The sequence below is a fragment of the Odocoileus virginianus genome, unplaced genomic scaffold (assembly GCF_023699985.2).
Source record: "Odocoileus virginianus isolate 20LAN1187 ecotype Illinois unplaced genomic scaffold, Ovbor_1.2 Unplaced_Contig_23, whole genome shotgun sequence".
In the NCBI taxonomy this organism is placed as follows: Eukaryota; Metazoa; Chordata; class Mammalia; order Artiodactyla; family Cervidae; genus Odocoileus; species Odocoileus virginianus.
Window position 1 is genome coordinate 650,804 of NW_027224340.1, and position 16,008 is coordinate 666,811.

Here is a 16,008-nt window from a genome sequence, read left to right on the forward strand (position 1 = left end):
CACCCCCAGGAGCTCTCAGGGTAAGGGTCCCAGTCCCATTGTGTGTATGTATGTGTGTGCGCGCGCGTGCACATGCTAAGTTGCTTCAGTTATGTCTGATTTTATGGCCCCATGGACTGTAGCCCACCAGGGTCCTCTGTCCATGGGATTCTCCAGGCAATACTGGAGCAGGTTGCCATGCCCTTCTCCAGGGAATATCCCCAACCCAGGGACTGAACCCTCATCTGGTGGGTCCTTTACCACTAACAATATCCGAGAAGCCCAGAGTCCCCTGCAAACCTATACTCCCATCACACAATAGTTCAGGTAAATGTGTTGAGAAACTTAATTTATTTCCACAGTGGGAGCTGAATAAAACTGGAGCTGGAGCCCCAGCTCCTGCCCCTCCTCCTCTTGTCCCAGAGGAAGAGGGGCTGGGCCAGGAGGGCCACCTGAGACCTCAACAGGCCCAGTGTGGCTCCCAGGCTTGAGGACTCTGAAGCTCAGGACAGCAAATAGACACTGGGTAGGGTCACTTGGGCGGCCGATAGGCCAGCTTTCGGCTCTTCAAGACTGACCACTTATGCCGCTTCATGGCGTAGACCAGGGGCAGAAGCAAGCCCATCATCAGCAGCATCTGGGGATGAGGCAGGCTCAGAGGAGGGAGGCAGAGAGGACCCCTGCTCAGCTCCCAGCCTGTCCCCAGGCCCACCGCGCCCCTTGGCCCAGCCCCTTCACCTTGAGCCCCATGCGTTTGCGATGGTCGTGTTCTGGTTCAGCTGCCCAGCGCAGGAAAGTACACACGTCCTTGGCTACCTGGGACATGGTAGCTGGGGTACCTGGGTCAACGACAAGTGGTCTAAGGGCTATCCGAGGGGGTCCCTGCCCAAAACTTCAAAGGGATGAGACCCAACCCCCACTTCTAGTACATAGATGGCCTGAAGATGACCCATGAGTCTCCTCCCATATATATAGTGCCCCAAACCAAGGAAGGTGCAGGACCTCTTGGGGCAAGAAAACAGGACCCAGCCTGCCCATCCCCAGGGTGGGGGCCTCTCACCATCATCAAACTCCAAGACCTCATTGTAGATTGGAGGGGCCATGCCAATGGCCTGGCCAGCAAAATAAGGGTTGAAGTAGAGGCCTTCTCGCAGCGACACCCCAGTGGGTGGCTCACAGTAGCCCGTGAGCAAGGAAAAGACGTAGTCCTCACCACCGTGCCTGGGACCAGATCGGGGTATCCTCAGCCTCTGGCGCGAGGTGGGCCTTCCCTACTCCCCACACCACCCTGCAGGCATCCTCTTACCTAGCTCGCACAATGTAGCTGAGGTCAGGGGGCAGTGCTCCATTGTTGGCTGCCCGTGCAGCCTCAGGGTTGGGATATGGTTTGGGGAAGTAGTCAGACAGCTTCCCTGGGCGCATAAACATCTCCCCATCCTCATTGGGGCCGTCCTGAACCTCCACCTGCCACCGAGAGCCCCATCACAACCCTGCTGTCCAGCACAGCAGGAACCCCAATCCTTGGGTCCTCTGCATGCTGGGTGCCCACCTCCTCAGCCAGTGCCTTGGCTTCATCCTCTGTGTAGCACACGCCCACCAGGTGGCGGTAGGCCACGTAGTCCATGCTGTGGCAGGAGGAGCACACCTGCTTGTACACCTGGAAACCCCTCCGGATGCTGGAGAGAGAGAAAGGGTCAGAGGCGCCAAGGATTCCACCCACCCGGTCCACCCATAAACTCCCTCAGCCAGCCACACACCTGGTGTGATCCAGGGAGGAGAGGAGGCCACGGTGGGACCACGGATAGCTGGGAGGGTGCAGCTCCAGGTCACTAGCATTCACGGCAGAATGCAGAGCCACTGCCAGCCCTGCACCCCCTGCCGCCAGCATGCCCAGCGCTGACAGAATCACTTTCCGGCCCCGGGACAGGCCAGACTTCGATGACAAGGACACTGCCTGCAAGAATCCCGCTCAGCGCTTTTCAGAACACCACCCAGCCCTACCTGGGGATCTGACTCTCATGCACCCAGCTCCGGCCACCTCGCGCCACTGCCCTCCCCGCCGCGGACCCCTCGACCCGCTCCGTCCTGAGGAGGGGATGTGAGGCGTGCTCTTGGATCCTGGGCCTGGAATCAGGCCGAAGTGAGCAAGGGTGCGGGGACAGGCCAAGGTCACAAGCAGCTGCCGAGGTCAGGCTGAGGTCACTTCAGGACGCGGGCCCAGTCCGAGAGGCCGGGGCCAGAGCGAGCCTCGGCGCGACCCCCGGGGAAGCCCCCAGCCCCGCAGCCCCCCACGCTCGGCACCAGGCGCTTGTGCTGCTCGGAGGGGTAGAGGCCAGCCCTGCTCCCAGGCGCCCAAGGTCCGCAGGCGGCGGGGGTCCGGCCGGGGCGGGGACCTGGGTGCGGAGGACGCTCCCGCGCTGCCAAGCCCGCGCCGGGAGCCTCCCCGCGGTGACCTTCAGCGGGATGCGGGGCCGCTCGGCGGCCAGGTTCAGGGTCAGAGCTCACCTGGGGTGTCCGCAGTGGGAGCTGCCCGGGCCGCGCGCCACAGAGCAGACCTCGGGCCCGCGCTCCCGGCAGCCCCGCGCCCCGCGGGCCCACCATCGCCCCGCGAAGCGTAGCCGCCGCCGCCGCCATCTTGGCCCTCTTCAGCGCGGCCACCGCTCCCGTCGGCCTCTGCGGCGGCAAAGGATATTGAACCTCGCGATAGCCGGGAGGCGTGTGAGGGGGCGGGGCGAGGGCGAAGGCGGGGGCGGGTTCCTTACTTCAGGGCGGCGCACCGCATCGCCTTGCTACTCCAGTCGTCGTGGAAACCAGCGGTTGTTCAAATCCAAGTTGCGTCTCTCTGTTGCCGTGACAACGCCCGACTACTTGATTACCCTAGTCCTGCCGCTGGTCTCTCCGAAGATCAGTTGTGCCGCGCGCCTATGCCTAGACGCCCCCAATCTGGAACCCAGCGCTTTATTGCATGCTTTCGTCCAACAATATTTCCCGACCTGGAGCGGTGGAAGAACACCTTCATTGCAAAGAATTTGCCATTATTTAACCAGTCTGATGACCCCCTGGAAGACCCCACTTGCCAAGCCTACACAGCTTGTCCAGGGCTGTTAGCCTAACCCCCGAGACTGTTTGTTGAAGACAATTCTGGCAAGTGTTGTAATTTCAAAGTTGTAATTTCCCCAAGGCAATGGAGAACAACTGGTGCAATAGACTAACCAAAAAGGTTGAAAGGAAGAAAGGGGAATACAATGTCCACAGGGCGCTCAGACAGTGAAGAATCTGCCTGCAATGCAGGAGACCTGGGTTTCATCACTGGGTTGAGAAAACACCCTGGAGAAGGACATGGCAACCCACTCCAGTAGCCTCGCCTGGAGAATCCCCATGGACAGAGGAGCCTGGCGGGCTACACATTCTATGGGGGTTGCAAAGAATCGGACACGACTGAGCGACTCAGCACAGCACGTTATTTCCAGAATACAGAAGATCCCGAACATGAGTAGGACTGTGTATATACTCATGAAAGACCAGAAAAAGCCCGAAGTGCTCACTTCTGGCTAACCTTGAGGCTATGTGCACAGCTGAAGCCTAAAGCAGAGTTGTAAACTGCCTAGTTGAATTCCGAAGCATGTCCCATATGCACCCAGAGCCACTTAGAAAAGATGGAGATTTATTGGTTATGAAATTAAAAGACACTTGCTCCTTGAAATAAAAGCTATGACAAACCTGGACAGCGTATTGAAAAGCAGAGACATCACTTTGCCAGCAAAGGTGTCTCTAGTAAAAGCTATGGTTTTTCCAGTAGTCATGTATGGATGTGAGAATGGAACCATAAAGAAGACTGAGCACCGGAAGAATTGATGCTTTCGAACTGTGGTACTGGAGAAGACTCCTGAGAGTCCCTTGGACAGCAGGTAGATTAAACCAGTCAATCCTAAAGGAAATCAGTTCTGAATGTTCATTAGAAGGACTGATGCTGAAGCTGAAGCACTAGTACTTTGGCCACCTGATGTGAACAGTCAACTAATTGGCAAAGACCCTGATGCTTCAAAAGATTGAAGGCAGGAGGAGAAGGGGGCAACAGAGGATGAGATGGTTGGATGGCATCACTGATTCAATGGACATGAGTTTGAGCAAACTCCAGGAGACAGTGAAGGACAGGGAAGCCTGGTATGCTGCAGTCCATGGGGTCGAAAAGAGTCAGACATGACTGAGCAACTGAACAATTATTGGTTCCAGACACTTAAGGAAATTTCTGTCCACTCATTTATCTGACCACTGAGCTAATCAGGTAGAGACTTCGCTGGCTACCCATGACAAATAGTAGACTTACTTGACAGAATTAGTTGAGAAAAGTCACTATACAAATGCAACTACCACAGCAGCAACAGTAACAAAACGTGGAATCTAATGTCCAGAATTTCCACTTTGTATCATTAAAACCAGTCAGTCCTAAAGGAAATCAACCCCAAATATTCACTGGAAGGACTGATGCTGAAGCTGAAGCTCCAGTACTTTGGCCACCTGATGCGAAGAGCCAACTCATTGGAAAAGACCCTGATGCTGGGAAAGATTGAGGGCAGGAGAAGGGGACGACAGAGGATGAGACGGTTGGATGGCATCACCAACTCAGTGGACATGAGTTTGAGCAAACTCCAGGAGATAGTGAAAGACAGGGAAGCCTGGCATGCTGCAGTCCATGGGATCTCAAAGAGTTGGACACGACTGAGTGACTGAACAACCACAACAACAAATCATTTAAAATGTCTAGTTTTCAACAAAAAATTATGTGACATCTAAAAAAAGGAGAGGGTCTGGCCTATAAGTGGGAATAAAAAGAACCAATCAATAGGAACTATTCCTGGGGAAACGTATCTAAATATATTAAAAGAAGGGGGATGCTAAATATGATATATACATACTACTATATATAAAATAGATAACTAATGAGGACTTTCTGTATAGTACAGGTAACTCTACTCAATACTCTGTAATGAATCACATGGGAAAAGAATCTGAAAGAGGGGATGTATGTGTATGTATAACTGTTTCATTTTGCTGTATAGGAGAAACTAACACACAACATTGTAAATAAACTATACTCCTAAAAATTTTTTAATAAAAAATTAAATTAAAAAGTAGGTTCAATGAGCCATAATATCTAAAAAACTAGAGGAAAGTATAATAATGTCTCATGAAATAGAGAATGTCAATAAAAATAAATTACAAAGAGAATCCAAATAGAAATTATGGAGTTGAAATGTACAACAATGGAAATGGAACATTTTACTGAAGAGCTCTACTGCAGGTTTGAGTAAGTAGATGAGAGAATTAGCAAACTTGAAGTTAGGTCAATTGACATTGTCTGGTCTGCAGAACAAACAAACAAAAAAAGGGATAAAAATTAACACTCAGTGACCCGTGGGACATCACTAAACATACCAATCTATACATAATTCTCAGGAGTGAAGGAGAAAGAAAGAAACGGACAAAAAGAATATTTAAAGAAATTGTGACTGAAAACTTTCCAAATTTAACTGAAACAAACAAACGTGTATGTATTCTACACATATAGGAAGTTAAAGAATCCCAAGCAGGATGAAGTAAAAGGGATCCACACCTGTACACATCATAAATTGTTAAAAAGCAAAAAAAAAAAAAAAAAAAAACCCAAAAAACAAAAAACCTTGAAAAAAAAAAAAACAGCAAGAGAGAAGTGACTCATCACATACAAGTGGTCCTCAGTAAAAGTAACAGAAAATTTCATACCAGAAACCATGGAGGCCAGAAGGTGTTGGTATGACTTGGTTCAAGTGCTGAAAGAATAAACCAGGTAAATCTGCCAACAAAGAATTCTATATCTGGCAAAAGCATCTCTAAAAAAAAAAAAGGAGGCAATTAAGACATTTCCAGATAAACTGAGAGTTTGTCACAAACACCCTGCCCTCCAAGAAATACTCAATGGAGTCCTTAGGCTGAAATGAAAAAACACTAGATGATAATTCAAAACCACGTGAGAAAATAAAAGCACCGGCACCGGCAACTATATAGACAAGTACAGATGCTTTTTGTAACTTTTTTTTTCTATCTGATTTAAAAACTGCTGTATAAAGCAATAATTACAAATCTATGAGTATAAGGAATTCCCTGGTAGTCCAGCGGTTAGGACTCTCTGCTTTCACTGCCAAGGGCCTAGGTTCAATCCCTGGCCAGGGAACTAAGATCCCACAAACAGCAGAGTGTGGCCAAAAAAAAACCCCTATGTAGACAGACATACTATATGAGATGGAATCTATGGGAATAAATAAAGAAGGGGGAAACAGTTATATAGGAGAAACATTTTTAAACACAATTTAATGTTAATCTGAATCAGACTGTTACAAATTAAGATGTCAATTGTGATCCCAAAGGCAACCACTAAGAAAATAACTCAAAAAATATAGTCAAAGAAATAACAAAGGAATTAAAATGGTACACTGTAAAATATCTAACACACACACACAAAGACAATAATGAAGAAATTGAGGGGGAGAAAGACATAAGACACATAGAGAACAAATATCAAGATGGTGATGGTTTAATCGCTAAGTCATGTCTGACTCTTGCAACCCCATGGATTGTAGCCTGCCAGGCTCCTCTGTCCATGGGATTCTCCAGGCAAGATTACTGGAGTGGGTTGCCATTTCTTTCTCCAGGGGATCTTCCAGACCAGGAATCGAACCTGGGTCTCCTGCTTTACAGGCAGATTCTTTACCGACTGAGCTATGAGAGAAGCCCAAATATCAAGACAGCAGAATAAATTGTACTATATCATTAATTACATTAAATGTAAATTGATTTAAGTTACCAGTTAAAGGGCAGAGCTTAGAATAATGGATTTTTTTAAAGTCATGATCCAACTATACAATGCCTATAAGAAACACATTTTATATTCAAAGACACAAATAGTAAAAATTTGGAAAAAAATATACACCACACCAACAGTAACCAAAAGATAGTTAGAGGGGCTATACTAATATCAGACAGTATAAACTTTAAGACAGATGTTGATACTAGCATTAAAGAAGGACATTTTATAATGGAAAAAGAAAGATCAGTTCATCAAGATGACAGTTATAAAGATATATTAGACTAACAGAGCCCCAAAATACATGAAGCAAAACTGTACAGAATTGAAGGGAGAAACATAACATTTACCATAACAGTTGGAGACTTCAGTACCCTACTCCCAGTAATGGACAGAACAAACAGACCATCAGAAAAGAAAAAGAAGACTTGAGCGACTCAGCAAGCCAACCAGACCTAAAGACATCCATGTAACACCCCACCCAACAACAGGAGAGTACATATTCTTCCCAAGCGCACATGGAATGTTCTTTAGGATAGATCAATGTGTTAGGCAATAAAACAAGTCTCAATAAATTTAAGAGTAGTAAAATCATAAAGTATGTTTTCTGACCACAACAGAATGAAATTAGAAATCAATAACAGAAGGAGAGTAGGAAAATTCACAATTATGTGAAAATTAAATAACATACTCCTAAAAAATTATCCAAAGAAGAAATCACAGAAAAAATTAGAAAATACTTTGAGATGAACGAAAATGAAAACACAACATATCAAAACTTAGCATCAGCAAGACAGGTGCTAAGAGGGAAATTTAGAATCCTAAATTACTGTTATTAGACTTCCCCAGTGATACAATGGATAAGAATCCACCTGCAAGTGCAGGGGACACAGGTTTGATCTCCGGTCTGGAGAGATCCCACGTGCTTCAGAGCATCTAAGCCCATGCACCACAATTACTGAGCCGGTGCTTTAGAGCCCACAAGCCACAAATACTGAAGCCTGCTAACCCTAACCCTAAGTGCTTGGTTACGATGGAAAAGGCATTAAATTTGTGGGTGGAAGATAGGAATAGAAAGTCAGATTCAGTGCTATCCAGGGTTTCAAGCATCCACTGGGAGTCCCGGAATGGATGCCCTGCAGATAAACGATCCTATTCATTCTTATCAAAGTCCAGTTTCCGGAAACCCAGAGACAGAAAATAGGGTAATGGTGCCAGGATGAAAGGGGAGCAGGGGTAACACTGTACCCGTGTTACTTTTGTGTGCAATAAAAGTGTTCTGAAGGCAGAAGTTGGTCATGCAGGTCTTGGAGAGCAAGGTAAGGAGGCTTAATTTTATCCTGGATGCAAGGGGGCATCCCTGGAAGAGAGGCAAAGTGGACCTCAGGTCCAGAATTGGGTGAAGGCACAGGGAGGAGGTGCATGCAGAGTAGGTGTTCAGGTTGGGAAGAGATGACTTAAAGGGGACTGTGGCATATCCAGGAGGCAGAGGTGACAGATGTGGCCTCAGAAAAGGGGCCTAGACAGGAGGCAGGACTTGAGTGTGGGCATGAAGGCTGCTGGAGCCTGGACAGGTCCCTAAGGCAGCCTGGAGCCCCCACCTTAAAGTCCCAGGTGGAATGGGGTGACTCGGCAAAGGGTCTGAGAAGAGCACAGAGCTAACCTGGGACAGCCAGCCAACTGCAGTGCGTCTGCAGAAGGCCTGGCTGTGGGGAAGTTGCTGTGTGTCCTAAGGCGGGTCCTGCACCCTTGACCTCCCAGTCATCACCCCTTATACCCAGCCGTGAGCTCCGAGGATGGCAACAGGCCTGACCCCAGGCTTCCTCCTGGACCTCCAGAAGGGCTCCCTCTGATTCTTTCCTTCTTTCATTCAACAAATGCAGGTGTCTAGTCTACCTTTCCAGGCCTTGGCTCTGCTGGAAAAGAGGCAGAAAGTAAGACAGAGTCCCTGCCCCACAGAGCTCCTGTTCTGGGGTGTGGGAGGCAAGCTGCAAAGGAATATCGAACACTTATTACTAAGAATTGGTTATCAACACAACGGATACGCACAGTTGTAGATGCATACACACTTTTAGATGATTCCAGCTGGCAACTGCCTGAGAGTTCCTGGGTGGCTCAGCAACAGTCCCCCTTGTAGGAACTGGACTGAAGTGTCAGAAAACTCCAAATAATGACTCAAACATGGTAGAGATTTGTTTCTCTTCCTTGCAAATGAAGCCTAGGTTAGCAGCCCAGGCCCTTGGAGGTCCAGGGAGACCCCTCTTGTCTCCCCCCACCCACAGGGTGGGCTGAAGCTTACATCTCTGACGTGCTTCATTCCACATCCCCGAGGATGGGAAAGAAGCAGCTGGTTGATGTCTGCATGGATTCACACTATGGATGGGCACAATAAGGACAGAAATGGTCTGGACCTAACAGAAGCAGAAGATATTAAGAAGAGGTGACAAGAATATACAGAACTACACAAAAAGATCTTCATGACCCAGATAATCATGATGTGTGATCACCAACCTAGAGCCAGACATCCTGGAATGTGAAGTCAGGTGGGCCTTAGGAAGCATCACTATGAACAAAGCTAGTGGAGGTGATGGAATTCCAGTTGAGCTATTTCAAATCCTAAAAGATGATGCTGTGAAAGTGCTGCACTCAATATGCCAGCAAATTTGGAAAACTCAGCAGTAGCCACAGGACTGGAAAAGGTCAGTTTTCATTCCAATCCCAAAGAAAGGCAATGTCAAAGAATGCTCAAACTACCACACAATTGTACTCATCTCACACACTAGCAAATTTTTTTTATTATTATTTTTTTACACGCTAGCAAATTAATGCTCAAAATTCTCCAAGCCAGGCTTCAACAGTACATGAACTGTGAACTTCCAGATGTTCAAGCTGGATTTAGAAAAGGCAGAGGAACCAGAGATCAAATTGCCAACATCCGCTGGATCATCAAAAAAGCGAGAGTTCCAGAAAAACATCTACTTCTGCTTTATTGACTATGCCAAAGCCTTTGACTGTGTGGACCACAACAAACTCTGGAGAAAATTCTTCAAGAGATGGGAATACCAGACCACCTGACCTGCCTCTTGAGAAATCTGTATGCAGGTCAGGAAGCAACAGTTAGAACTGGACATGGAACAACAGACTGGTTCCAAATAGGAAAAGGAGTACGTCAAGGCTGTATATTGTCACCCTGCTTGTTTAACTTATATGCAGAGTACATCATGCAAAATGCCGGGCTAGATGAAGCACAAGCTGGAATCAAGATTGCTGGGAGAAATATCAATAACCTCAGATATGCAGATGACACCACCCTTATGGCAGAAAGTGAAGAACTAAAGAATCTCTTGATGAAAGTGAAAGAGGAGAGTGAAAAAGTTGGCTTAAAGCTCAACATTCAAAAAACTAAGATCATGGCATCTGATCCCATCACTTCATGGCAAATAGATGGGGAAACAATGGAAACAGTGACAGACTTTATTTTGGGGGGCTTCAAAATCACTGCAGATGGTGATTGCAGCCATGAAATTAAAAGATGATTACTCCTTGGAAGAAAAGTTATGACCAACCTGGAAGCATATTAAAAAGCAGACATTACTTTGTCAACAAAGGTCCATCTAGTCAAATCTATGGTTTTTCCAGTAGTCTCGTATGGATGTGAGAGTTGGACTATAAAGAAAGCTGAGCGCTGGAGAATTGATGCTTTTGAACTGTGGTGACCTTGAGAGTCCCTTGGACTGCAAGGAGATCCAACCAGTCCATCCTAAAGGAAATCAGTCCTGAATATTCATTGGAAGGACTGATGCTGAAGCTGAAACTCCAGTGCTTTGGCCACCTGATGCAAAGAACTGACTCATTGGAAAAGACTCTGATGCTGGGAAAGATTGAAGGCAGGCGGAGAAGGGGATGACAGAGGATGAGATGGTTGAATGGCATGGACATGAGTTTGAGTAAACTCTGGGAGTTGGTGATGGATAGGGAGGCCTGGCGTGCTGCAGTCCATGGGGTCGCAAAGAGTCAGACATGACTGAGTGACTGAACTGAACTGGACTCACCCTTGAAGTTTCTGCTCAGGTCTAGGGGCCTCTGTAGTCACATGACTTCACCTAGCTGCACGTAGTCTGGGAGAGTCTTTACTCACAGTGGCCTGTGCTCATTCCAAAATTAGGGTTCTGTGACTGAGGGAGAGGGATACCTTCAGAGTAAACCCTGTAGGACCTTGTACTCAGCCCTTGTACATCTCATCTGTATCTTTAGAGCCTGACATTTTCTTTCTTTATAAAATGTATAGCACAAGTAATGTTAATGAAAATCAGTGCCAAAATTCAGTTCTGCAAAGGCAAGCTCAAAACAGCTAACAGTTGCTTCATGAGGTAACATTATTTCCACGATTTGTGTTTTAAGTGACTGCCAAAGTCTAGTTAAAAATGGCTGATCAAGGCCAAAGCCCAGGTAGAATGCCCGGAAGGGGTTTTGTATTAGATGCCAGTCTGCAGAGTCAACAGGGAGACCACAGCAGAGCCGAGACCTCTTCTGCCTTGTAAGATGGAAGCCCGCAGACCAGTGGTGCCTGACTGACCAGGGAAGAGTCCTGAGAGAGGCTAGCCTGGAGGCATTTCTGGGGGTGCAGGGGTGGGGGTGGGGGCTGCAAGTCTTTACCCAGCCTCAGGATCTGGAGTTTTTTCAACAGGGAAAGTGACTACAAGACAAATAGGCCAAGGGCAGGCTGCAGTCACAGTTGTCTCCAGCACCTTTGCTCCAGCCCATCCCCAACAATCTGGAACCAAGGTGCCCGTACCCTTCAATGCTGAGAGGTCCCAGAGTAAAGCCCTCCAGGTGCTGGCCCTCTCCCACTGTGGAGTCAGGGACCCCTAGGTGTTGAGGGAGGTCTCCCAGGCCTGGGTGGGGGGTCTGGCGCCTTGGAGTTTCCTCTTTGGGACGGTTCCAGGTCACCCCATTTCAGGATGTGGTGCTGAGGGAGGCTGTCCACAGCTGGTGCGCTCCTTTCAGCACTGAGGCTTGCAGGACTGTACTGAGCTCGCTGCCCTGGCAGGGCACCTTGACTCTCGGCCTCATGCGGCCCTGGCATCACCAGACGGCCCACTTTGCTTTCCTCCCTTCCCCAACAGGCACTGGACGTCCCAGTCCCTCTCAGGAGGCTTGCCCATCCTGAGGCCTCTGTGCAGCCCTGCATCAGTGCCCTGCCCCTCAGTACTTGGGTCGCCCCTATCCCAGGCTGTTACTTCGGGTGGAGCTGGGTGGGCTCAGCTGCTCCATCTGTCCTATCTCTCATGGGCACTCCCAGGAGGCCGGGACAGGGGCTCCTCCTGCTGCACCCCAAGCCCACATCAAAGTTCTGGCCGCCATTCCCCATACCCGGGGCCTCCCGTGTCCCCTTAGTTCCAGCACTGGAGATGGCACCGTGGGGGTCTCTGGGCGCTGCCCGCCGTGCTTCCTCCTGCTCAGCACTGGACGGTGATGCACAGAGACCCCCGCTGGGAGAACCCTCCTGGGGCGCAGTCAGGTCCGAGTGTCCACCCAGGCTCTCCTCCCAGGCTGGCACTGGGGCCCTCATTCCTGCCACGCGGTAAGTGGACCAGAAGCGGCTGAGCAGGGTGCCGGGGCCTGCAGGCAGTTTCTCGCGGCAGGGCCTGTGGCCCCACATACACAGCAGACAGCGGGCCAGGAGCCCAAAGGACATCTGAAACACAACTGTTTATTTCCTAGGAAGAAGAGAACATGGGGAACTCCCAGCTGCCTCTGTTACTTCCAGAAGAGCACGTTCCAGAAGAGCAGCCAGCAGGGGTAGAGGCCCAGAGCCAGCAGCGGGAAGAGCAGGGCGCCGTAGGTGTGGTGCTCTAGCACGCCCTGGGCCAGCGCAGCCAGGAAGAGCTGCCAGCCCTCGGCCAGGGAAAGCGGTGCCTCCTGCAGCTCCCGCCACAGGAACAAGCTGCCCAGGAGTGAAGCTGCTGGGCTCGTCAGCACCAGCAGGGCAGCATAGAGAGGCCTGGGGGGGGGAAGCAGAGGCACCAGGCGGGGAGGAGGAGGAACATGTTGAGGTGGAACCCATGGTAAGGGGTGCAGGCTCTGCACTGGGGGCTGAGCAGCACGTACCGGGGCCCAGAGGGCTTGGTGACTGCAGCAGCGGGCACCATGCTGGCGGCCAGTAGGAAGCCCAGAGAGAAGTTGGTGAGGGTGATGCAGGCCAGCTGTAGTGCCAGGTAGATGAGGGCTACCAGCTTCAGCGCCATCCAGCCCCTATCTGGGGCCTGTGTGCTCACCACCCTGCAAGGCAAGGAGCTCAGAGGCAGCTGCCTGCACGTCCAAGGTGCACCTGTCCACGACCACCCAGCCCAGCTCCTCACCGGTGGGTATTGTGTGGCAGCGCCAGGCCAGCTGCATAGATGGCCAGCAGCGTCAGCACCACAGCTTCGGCCTCAGCCACGGGGAAGTGCTGGGCTGCCACGTGTTGACCCAGCACTGGAAGGACATAGAGCGCCAGGCCCATGGCCTGGGAGACCAGCAAGGGTGCCACAAGCGAGGCCAGCCCCACGCCCTGCAGGGCACAAGGGCACTTGGAGACAGATCCCAGGATCAAGGGAGCCCCCAGGACCCTCCCCATCCCACTGCAGCTGAGACTGAACAGCAGCAGTAATTACCACCTGGGATCCTAAAAGCTCACCCCAATATAGCAGGAGGGGGAACCATCACCTGTGTTGGAGGGTAGGGGGGACTGGACCCAGAGGTCCCCCCAGCCTCCTCAGGACCCACTCCAGCCTCATGCAGCTGCATCCACAGTTCCAGAGCGTGGATGAGTCAAGGACCTTGATGAGAGGTGTGATGGGCTCTGCCCAGTGGGGGACCCAGGGCTCACTCCTACTCCCCCGCCCCGAGGATAGAGAGCTCTCCCCAGCCAAGAGTGGGGGGACCTGAAGCCAGCCACAAACAGACAGTGGAGGCAGAGGATATCTTGAGACCGAGGACCAGGAGCAAAAAGCCGGCAGCTGGCATGTAGAGGCCAATGGAGACGAAGCGGGAGAGTGCAGGGAGAAGGTAGAAGAAGAAGGACTGGTGCAGGCGCTCCAGAAGATGGTTGAGCTTGCGGAACATGCCCTCCAGAGCCCTGTCAGGTGTAGGCCAAGGTCATAGACGGCCAGATCCCCAGGCACCCACTCACTACCCTGTCCCAAGCATGCAAAGGGGAGATCAGAAGCCACTTACTTGCCCACTGCCACCAGATCATACTTATACTGGCGGAAGCTATTGATGCCACGGAGGGTCAAGGCCTCCACGCGGTAGCGCAGGAAGAGGCCATGGGCACCGTGGGGGCGGCCGGAGGCCTGCTGCAGAACCATGAGCAGCAGCGTTTGTACACTCTGCAGTGGCCCATCTATTGAGGTCCAGTCCTGGGGTTGCAGCTTAGAAGATTTGGGGACAAAGTCAGATAAGCCCGACACACAGGTCCCATGCTACCCAGGGAGGTGGCCCTACCTTGCCCTGCAGCGTGCATAGCAGCCCCCCTTTCTGGCAGAAGGTCTGGAAGAGGTTGAGCAGGTCCAGGTTGGGCAGCTGTCCATTGAGCCCCTCCACGGCCACATCAAGGCTAGTGACCACATCGCTGCTCAGCTCCAAGGCCACGGCTGCCTGGATGGCCCCAGCCCGGCCCTGCAGGGGTGATGACTGCATACCTGTGGAAGCAGGTGAGTGAGCTGCCAACAAGTGGCCAGTGAGGACAGTGGCCCTGGGAGGGGCCAGGGCCAGGCAAGCGCACCCACCAGTGACATTGACGTCGTGGTAGGCTTCAAGCCAAGCCTCAGTGCCCAGGAGGTCGTGTTCTGTCACCAGGAAGATGATGTCTTTGGCCCAGTAAATCTGCCCTAGAGACCAGAAGCCGGTCAGCACTGTCTGAGGCAGTGGCCAAACCCTCTCTGGCCAGCAGGAGCCCCTGAGCCTCACCCCGGAAGTGGGCAGCAAGAGCCAGCATCAACCCGACAGCCTGGCTGTTGGTAGAGTCAGGGCCACAGGGCACGGTGAGCACCAGGGACTCCGTGCTGGCAGCGCGAGGTGCCCGGAGGATGCCGTACACGTTGATGCCCGACACCATCTGCACGCAGTATTGGGGGCGGGGGGAGCCTCAGCATGACCGTACTCGAGGCAGCTGAGCTTCCCCTTCTAGCCCCAGAATGCCCACCAGTGACTGCTCTGGCCCCAGGACATCCCCCCGTCCCCTCAAGGTGCTTCACAGTCGCAGGCACACCCCTCCCCCACAATACATAGCGCTCGTGGGTCTCATCTGGAAAGGGCAGTTTCCGGGAGAAACTCTGCGTGTAGACCTCCAGCCCCACTGACCGCATCGTCCGCTCCAGCCAGGCTACTGGCAGAGCCCTGCAGACACAAAGAGAGCCTCTGAGCAGAGTTCACTGGCCTTGACTGGCATTGCTTCCCTGATGACCATGGCTTTGCTGCTCACCCCGACTTCCTGCGGTGGGCAGCGAAGTCCCGGGCAAGGCTCCGGGCACGGTCTCCGCCCGCAAAATGCTCCTCCACCATGGTGGAGCCCATGGCGTTCTCCGACATGTAAGTGCGCTGGGTCAGCGGCGGGAAAGCCAGCGCCAGGAACCAAGCGATGCCCGCCACATAGCTCAGCACGCTGCGGAGAGAGGGACGAAGGGACCACCGAAGCGTTAGAGGCCCTGCCTGTTTCTGCACTGGGGGTGGAAGGGGCCTATCAGCGGGACCTGGACCGAGTCCCGGGACTCGGGACGCCTGACAGGAGAGCTGAGCCCCAAGCCTGAGGCCCCGATTGATCCCGGTAGGCGGGAGGGGACGGGCGCGAGCGGTCTGAGGGGCCTCTGCCCCCGGGGCCCCGCCCTCACCAGAGCGGCGCGTTGAGACGCAGCACGAGGCGGGCGAGGGCGCGTCGGCGCACCGGGTCCGACAGGAGGCCCATGGCAGGGCCGGGCGGCTCCGGGACCGCGCTCCTACTGCCAGTTACGGCGGCCGGCCCGGCGCGCCGCTCCTGTCAGACCCGGGCTCCGCGCCCGCCCGTACTTCCGGTCCCGACGGCCCTCGCGCCGCCGCGCATGCTCAGAGCAGAACCGCTGTGGACCGAGCGAACACGGGTCTGAGTTCCCCCGCCCGCCGAGAGCGGCCTCCAGGTAGGCTGCCCGCAGTGTGCGGCACTGGAGGCA

General features: G+C 52.1%; 2 protein-coding genes across 2 annotated transcripts; both read right to left on the reverse strand.

Annotated features, from left to right (window-relative positions):
* Window positions 1-311: 311 nt before the first annotated feature.
* CYC1 (cytochrome c1) lies at window positions 312-2,652 on the reverse strand. The gene is made up of 7 exons (XM_020883908.2): window positions 2,485-2,652; window positions 1,737-1,933; window positions 1,529-1,655; window positions 1,286-1,443; window positions 1,040-1,200; window positions 718-818; window positions 312-616 (listed from the first exon to the last, which is right to left on the reverse strand). Exons 1-7 carry the CDS (start codon window positions 2,611-2,613, stop codon window positions 512-514), a joined length of 978 nt encoding a protein of 325 aa, XP_020739567.1. The 5' UTR covers window positions 2,614-2,652; the 3' UTR covers window positions 312-511.
* A 9,861-nt stretch (window positions 2,653-12,513) lies between these two features.
* Window positions 12,514-15,883, reverse strand: GPAA1 (glycosylphosphatidylinositol anchor attachment 1). Its single transcript, XM_020883898.2, has 12 exons — window positions 15,694-15,883; window positions 15,288-15,467; window positions 15,091-15,202; window positions 14,774-14,921; window positions 14,593-14,694; window positions 14,309-14,505; window positions 14,039-14,235; window positions 13,787-13,940; window positions 13,529-13,624; window positions 13,183-13,373; window positions 12,932-13,102; window positions 12,514-12,824 (listed from the first exon to the last, which is right to left on the reverse strand). The coding sequence occupies exons 1-12, from the start codon at window positions 15,765-15,767 to the stop codon at window positions 12,581-12,583; spliced, it is 1,866 nt and encodes a 621-aa protein (XP_020739557.1). The 5' UTR covers window positions 15,768-15,883; the 3' UTR covers window positions 12,514-12,580.
* Window positions 15,884-16,008: the final 125 nt, after the last annotated feature.

Coding starts and splice junctions, on each gene's coding strand:
- GPAA1 (XM_020883898.2), bottom strand. CDS start 15,767: ATGGGCCTCCTGTCGGACCCGGTGCGCCGACGCGCCCTCGCCCGCCTC. Junction 14,506..14,592: donor CCACGACGTCAATGTCACTG/GTGGGTGCGCTT, acceptor CTGCTTCCACAG/GTATGCAGTCATCACCCCTG. Junction 12,825..12,931: donor ACCAAGCCCTCTGGGCCCCG/GTACGTGCTGCT, acceptor TCCCCCCCCCAG/GCCTCTCTATGCTGCCCTGC.
- CYC1 (XM_020883908.2), bottom strand. CDS start 2,613: ATGGCGGCGGCGGCGGCTACGCTTCGCGGGGCGATGGTGGGCCCGCGG. Junction 1,201..1,285: donor AGCTACATTGTGCGAGCTAG/GTAAGAGGATGC, acceptor ATCTGGTCCCAG/GCACGGTGGTGAGGACTACG. Junction 819..1,039: donor GGTCTTGGAGTTTGATGATG/GTGAGAGGCCCC, acceptor TCGTTGACCCAG/GTACCCCAGCTACCATGTCC.